The sequence below is a fragment of the Lonchura striata genome, chromosome 2 (assembly GCF_050655825.1).
Source record: "Lonchura striata isolate lonStrDom1 chromosome 2, ASM5065582v1, whole genome shotgun sequence".
Classification (NCBI taxonomy): Eukaryota; Metazoa; Chordata; class Aves; order Passeriformes; family Estrildidae; genus Lonchura; species Lonchura striata.
In genome coordinates, this window is record NC_140704.1 from 138,548,931 (window position 1) to 138,556,082 (window position 7,152).

At 39.9% G+C, this 7,152-nt stretch overlaps 1 protein-coding gene across 1 annotated transcript; it reads right to left on the reverse strand.

Annotated features, from left to right (window-relative positions):
- On the reverse strand, nt 1-6,242 carry ABRA (actin binding Rho activating protein). Its single transcript, XM_021546458.4, has 2 exons — nt 5,344-6,242; nt 1-1,240 (listed from the first exon to the last, which is right to left on the reverse strand). The coding sequence occupies exons 1-2, from the start codon at nt 6,225-6,227 to the stop codon at nt 763-765; spliced, it is 1,362 nt and encodes a 453-aa protein (XP_021402133.3). The 5' UTR covers nt 6,228-6,242; the 3' UTR covers nt 1-762.
- Nucleotides 6,243-7,152: the final 910 nt, after the last annotated feature.

The following is a 7,152-nucleotide window of genomic DNA, read 5'->3' on the forward strand; positions in this document are numbered from 1 at the left end:
TAGCTTTTATATGTCACATATTATTTTTTTTCTGTATTTATAAGAACAGTATCAGCATAGATAATCAGATAAGAAATTACACAATGTTACATAGAAGATATTTTTTAGGTAGCTATCTAATCAAAACATTTTTATTCATTACATTCCAGCCTCCATAAGTTTAAATATGAAACAATCTAAAAAAAATAGTTATATAAACACAATAAATATATAAAATCCCTTTTACAAAAAGAATTTTTATGTGATATGTAAGAGAAAGTTGTGTCAACAAGAGAATACTGCAGTAATAGTTACATACTGTGTTTGTAAAGAAAACAATTATAGTATCCTTGAGTCTCTATTAAAATTCTCTATTAAAATAAAATTGTAGTTAATTAATTAGAAAGTGCATGCACAAGACCATTTCTCAGATCAAAAACTTTGTCTGGGTTTATTTTGTCATTCAGCTTCTGATCTGGCATGTTTCATATTCCTGTAGCTATTTATATTGCTATGGGCTTTTATCATCAGTTGCTTATATTCCATATAGCTTTTTCTCCTTATTTTTTTATGTAGTAATTAACTTAATTATTTTGAAAGCACTTCTGGTATAAAATGAAGTCCATTTGGATGTTTGGTTTATGCACTAGTTATAAAATATTTCAAAAAATACTCTTTTCTATGTGGTGAACAGGGGAATCTTATATTCAAAATGTGCAAATGCTAATAGCAAGGGAGAAGAGGAGAAAAGTTTTCCAAAAGTTGTTCTGGTTATAGCCTAGCTTATTTTAATAAAGTAATTATGACATTATCATCTCTTCCTTGCCATAACATTTCTCCTTCAAAGTCCACCAACCCGTGTTTCCTGGCTCTCATCAGAATCCCAACAACCTTATCTGAAATACGAACGTATCTGTCGAAGAGTTCCCCAAAAGTGACTTGGATCTTGCCGTCGGGCCGTGGCTTGGCCATGGATTCAATGATGAAGCACATGTCCCTGATCTCCCGGTGGATGTGGGCCTCAGCTCTCTTGGCTCTCTCGGCAGTTTTGGTTCCTTCCTTTGGGTGGCCGTATCCTTCGTCTCCTTTGTGCAGGCGCGTGGACATGGCCAGCTCGTGGTCAAACTCCTCGCTGAAGGGGTTCAGCTTCTGCGTTATGATGTGCTGGTCGGCCCATTCCTGCCACCTGTCCTTGAGGCTGTGCACGGCGCTGCATTTCCTGCGCGCGTTGCTGCGCGCCTCCTCGCTCAGCCGGCTGGCGCTGAAAGACACGGACACACCTGAGCTTTGCATCACCTCCTTTCCTGACACACTTCTGCTGTTGGTATCCTCTGCTCTAACTGGGCTCTGTGGTTTTGGGATGAGCTGGAATCCACCAGGTGGCACGAGTTCGCCACTTCTACATTAGTTCTCTAGGGACTGTTCATCCACATTCAGTTTGCACACAAAGGCAAGTTCCATGATCACAGCTTTATCCTGTCTACGCTACCACCTTCCAGCCCTGATCTGAGCCTGTTTAGACAAACTTTGTCCCAGAATGACTTAATTCTGTAAGGGAAAAAAACAGTACGTTGCTGATCACCTGCACTTTCTGTTACCTTTGGTCAGTCGCAGTTAGTTCCCCATACCTGCCTGCTTGGCCAAGCCTGAGATGAGGGGTGCTGATTGCTGTAGGTGTATGACCTGACTGAAAACTAGAGGGTAGTGCCTAGAAAAATCTGTCCTCTTTAATAGATGTTAATGATTACAGCAACAACAAAGAGCTAATTGAGTGCAGTAGCTCTGTCTGTGCTTCTGTATTTGGAGTATAGCTCTGAACAAATATTGAAGCCCAAAATTCACATTCCCATGGGAAGGGTAGAAGCCTGAAAGTATCAAGGACAAAGGATAAGGAAAGACATTCAGAGATTTTTTTTTTCTTTTTTTTATAGGTGTAATAGTTCCGGATGACTCCAGGCAGACTCTATCCTCTTGTGGCTAGTCTCACATCTTGTGGGGAAGCTATAGATAGTTTGAGCTAGTCTTTGTGCTGTCCATGTATATGTACTGAACTCAGCTGGGACTGTGCTGTGCTGGGGCTGTGCCAAAGTAATTTGTTTTCTAATATTTTTACTGCCTAAAAGGTTGCTCTGAAAACTTCCCAATCATGTCAGCTGAATATTAACACCAGAAAATCAAAATGCACTTAGCAAACAGTACACAGGGCTGTAAAGTTGCAGAAATTTCTGTTCCCCTGCTGTTTGATCATTCCTTTGTTTTCTACTAAGCTGGTTGAAATAGAGAATAGGGGTCACAGAGATGTCCCTAGTTCAGATCGGTGCATCAGAAAGATGCCAGTGTTGGGCAGGGCTGTGCTAGGGTAAGAACTGCAAACACCTAGTGCCAGGGATAGAAAAAGAACTAGGAGATCTGCACTACTTTGTTGGCTCTGGAGTTGCCCTAAAATTGGCTTAGCTGTATTGAGAAACTGTGTTTAAAAAGCTCCAAAATACTCTTCCCTATCAATTTTGTGAAAAATCATCAGAAGAATTGAGCATACTGAGTTGCCAAGTGCACCTTTCTTCTGTGATGCAACTACAGAGCATCCTGAGAGAGGGCAGCATGTCTGTAGCTGTGTAAATGATTAACAGGTAGGTGTTGGCAGGAAAGCATTAAAATATACTAGTGGAGTAAATCTAGACAATTTGGTTTCCCAACAATAAACCAAATGCTCCTCTATATAAGCTATTGTCATACAGAGAAAGGGAGAGCTGTGATCCTTTGTCCCTTCATCTGAATTGTGCCTTCATTGCCCAGAGGAACTGTGGGCACAGGGTTTGGCTGTGCAAAGGAATTTGTCTCCTGAAGCCTATGGCTATCTCAAAAGTCACAGAAACCCAAAGAAAAGACACAGAAACAGACTGAACTCCAGCTGAAGCTCAGATTGCTTCACTCGCTCTTCATGTGGAAGCTATCAGTTAAAGCAGGGGGGAAAAATCCCAAGTGAATCAAAATTGCCTTGAAGAAGTGATGGCATCAGTCTCATTGGAGTTTATGAGTAGATATCATCATGGAGGATTTATTACTCAGCCACAGCCAGCTGCTTCCCCTTCTCTCCAGGGACTATGACCATTGAGAAAGTCCTAGAGCTTTGGTTCCCCAGGTTGAGGGGAGAGAAGAGGGAGACTGAGACAGCAGGAGGCTGTGCAGTCTTTGTTACTTATTTTAATTTAACGGTCTAGAATGTATTCCCTCCTTTTTCTACTGAAACTATCTTTCCTTTCTAGCAGAATATTATTATTGCCTTCCTCATCCACATCATCTCAATGGTTGGGAAAACTATCTTACCTATTTTGCTTTTATCACACCTCATACAGGCTTGAAAAAAAACCTTACTTTTTTAATGCAGCTTGTAATTTAATCATTTCTAGTTGCTGAAGTGCTATTTTTGCCATTGTTTAGCTTAATAACATGTTTAAAAAGTGAAGCATTTCTTCATGTTTCTACTGCACCTACACAAGGGATTGTGCACCCAAAGTGAAGGTTTTGAAATTCTACCCAGTCTAAGAAGTGCTTTACATGCAACAATCAACTAAGTTAACCTATTAACCAGAATGATCATTCTAAATGTATTCTGACCTTCTAGGCAAATAATGTCCATGTTGCATATTTGCCCTGTTTCTGTCTCTAGGGGAAAGATATGAATCCCATGTTAATGTTTGAGTTTCATATCCCTTTTGTTGCATCCTTTTTGCTTCTAAGCATGAGCAGAAGAGTGTCTCTTACGCCAGTAGGCGTCAACAAGCCTTCTACTAAGGAAGCAACCTTATGTATGGATGCTATTTTCCTGGAATGTGGAGAGGAAAATAGGAGATATGCTTTAACAGCTGTGTAGTTTTGGCCTTTTTGAAGAAGATTAAACCACATTGAAAGGTTCATAAGGATAGCAGGCTGAAACTGTATTCTGAGGTTGTAAAATAAATTTTAGAAAATGAATAGTTTAAAAAGTTCAGTCCTGATAGCAGCACTGTAAGTGCAGGAAATTAGTTCTCTGTTCTATTCCAGTGGAAGAAAGAGCTGTAAGTAACATAGAGAGTGTTATTTCAATAATTTGGATCACAGTAAATATGGCTAATCAATCTTTTTTCATGGTAGCAGCACTAAAATTAGACATACGCGGAAAATATAAGAAAAGTTTAATGGAAACTAGATAGTTGGTCTGTTTCTACTATAACATTTGAAATTGAGAAAATTTGTTTTAATTGAAGTTGTTTACAGATAAGTGCTGCAAATGTATCCTTTTTCCACTGTATATTTGGAATCTTTGGTTTGAGGTCATAAATTCTGTGAAAGGATGGTGGACACAGTCCTTGCCAAAAGCAGGTACCACAAACTTTAAAGCCCTAGGTTACTGGGGAGCTTTTTTCACTTGGACTGTTACCCATTTTCTTCTTTGAGAAGCTGACTGCTCAGCTGTACAGCAAAGCATCGTTCTAATTCCATTTGAATAGTTAAAATAGCTCTGGGGGTGTGTGTTCAGATAGCTGTGCTTAAAAGGTTCTCTATGATTGAAGTGCATAACTGTGTTAGTCACAGTCTAATGGTCACATAATGCTCATCAGTAGTGAGGTGTAAAACCAAAACAGTGACCATGATACAGCCTGCTTGCCTGTCTGCACAGGAATCACAATGCCTGTTTTGGCATTTTCATCAGTTTGTCATCATCGGTGCTGATCCAGTTTTTAACTTCTGAAAATGCAATTGAGATATGTTACAGTATGAACTTGGGGTCCAAGATATTGTGTATTTTTCCTTTCTTTGAATTGATGAATTCCAAATTCATGGAACGTTTCCATGAATAGAGAAGAGAAGCACTGAACTCAAATTTTGCTTAGAAATATGTGGAAGTAATTCCTGCAACATTAATTTGTGACATTCTCTTCAAATTGCTCCTGAGGATATTTACAATTTATACTAAGAAAATAATGAATAAGTATTTGAAAATATTACTTGTCAAATATATTGATTTAGACAACATTTTCTGAAATAAATGACTAGCTAAAGGCTCTTGATGAGGTAAAAGGTGTGCTTTTGAAATATGGACTAAGTATTAAGAAGTAGTTATTTTGATGAACCAGTAAATTCAGTGTGCAAATTAAATATAATTAACATCTCCCAAATATGACTTCCTGACTTTTTGTATTAGGTACATAGTCAAATGTTGTTGAGTAACTACTTAAGCACGGAGTGATAAGTGAAAGATCTCCTGATGGATTAATGTCTTCTAAATCAATAATAATTCATCTTTGATCACTTCCTATCTGCTCCCCAGAAAGCTGAACCCCTCTGCCATTTGTGTTGATGTAAGGGAAATGCTTTACTTACAGAGATGGGACAGGCCGTTTAATCCTCACAGCTGTCACCTCCCGGTCACTGTCTTCCTGCTCGAGCTTGTCCTCTGCTTCCCCATAGCCACTGTCCTGGGCATCCAGGCTGTCATCACGACACTTCAGCAGCAGCTCTCCCTTGGGCCCATCTTTGTCCTCGTCTTCCATCTTCTCCCAACCCTTGGTCAGCTCTGATACCACATTCGAACACTTCCTCCTTATAGTTGAAGGTAATTTGTTACTAAGAATTTTGTCGATAGCATTTGATTCTTCTTTGAGTTTGGTCATCTCGGAGCTGCTGTTGTTGTTCTCGTATCTTTCACTGAGGAGGCTGACATCGCCCCCTCGTTCGTAGGCTTTGCTGACGACTGTTTTGGTCACCTCTTTGCTTTTAATGCTGAACATTTTGAGGTCTTCATCTGATTCCATTGATTTTTTCTCAGCATCTCTTATTGTCACTGATTCCTTTGCTAAGGATTTTTCATCATCTTTTTCTTGGTCCCTCTTGACAGATGGAATTTGCCATTTTTCAAAGGAACTTTCTTGTACAGGCTGAGCTGATGAGCTTTCAGCAGTGGGGACCCACCCGGAGGGCTCTTGCTCTTGCTTTACGTGGTGGTCAGATGCCCACTGCTGCCAGCCTCGTGCCAAGCTGAAGACCTGGCTGGCCATTCGGATCTTGTGGACAGCCCTTCTCACAGGAGCAGGTCTCGGCTTTTCGTCAGGAGCCATGCTGCTGTCTGCTGCCATCCTGGATTCTCCCCTTCTTCTGCTCAGCACCTTCTGAATGGGCTTCCTGGAGTGAATAATGCCCTCTGAAGAGGGCCACACAGATTTAAATAGAAGCTGGAGCAGTTGATGCCCATGGAAAATATGTGACATGCTTCTCACAGAGATAGAGTATCCTCACTGTTGCAGAAGTCTTTTTTTAAAATGCAGGGTTACATTTCATCACAGCAGATGAATTATGCATGATGTAAACAGTGTGACACAGACCTGTTCTGGAAATAGTGGGAAAGTAGCAGCTCCTTTAGTTCTCCCTCCCTGGGGCTGCTGAATTCCCAGTTTGCTGGCAAGGGTCTTGTTCTTTTGGAAATGCAGCACGTGGGTTAGAGATCCTGATCAGAGTGACTGAAAATGCTAAATGTGAAGGGCTTGTCAGTGGCTAGGAACTTTGGCCAGAATGGACACTCCTCATCATCACAAGAAAATAGTGGCCCTTGTCATGGTGTGTGAAGCCAGAAGCAAGTTGTGACTGAGAAATTTTTAGAGGTATTCCCTAAAAAGATACTGGGTGATTTTTTTCTTATTGCTCATGTGTCCAAGGAAATCGAAGTTTGTTAATTTTTAAAAGGTATTTATGAGTTCTCTTCCCAATCATTATCTATTAATGCCTCTCTCTTTAGAACATACCTTCAGGGGGGGCCTGGGAGCACTATCATGTTTGGTGTCAGCACTAAGGAAGAGGGAATCACTATGTCTGGGGATCAGTATAGTAAATCTGACTTGATCAGATGGATGAATGATCTCCAAGTTTTAGGGTTTTGAGAAAATAAAATATAACCTATTTAATTTCTTACTGCTTTTCAATAGAGATATATACAGCATAATTATATTTACTGTGTACAATCTAAAAATATATATCAGGTTTTCTAGGAAACCTTGTGATTTGTTCATTCCAAAGGACTTCCTAGAGTGAGTTCATATTCGAACTTGTAAAATTGTTTAGTGAATTGATGCATCCATTGTGGCATGGTAATAAGCATTTTTCTGAGATATAAGTCCTGTGATATCTTATTTCTTAGTA

Bases quoted from the DNA above. Each gene is read 5' to 3' on its own strand.
- ABRA (XM_021546458.4), bottom strand. From the start codon at position 6,227: ATGTCACATATTTTCCATGGGCATCAACTGCTCCAGCTTCTATTTAAA. The intron at 1,241-5,343 runs GTAAGTAAAGCA...CGTGTCTTTCAG, and splicing joins AAACGGCCTGTCCCATCTCT to CGCCAGCCGGCTGAGCGAGG.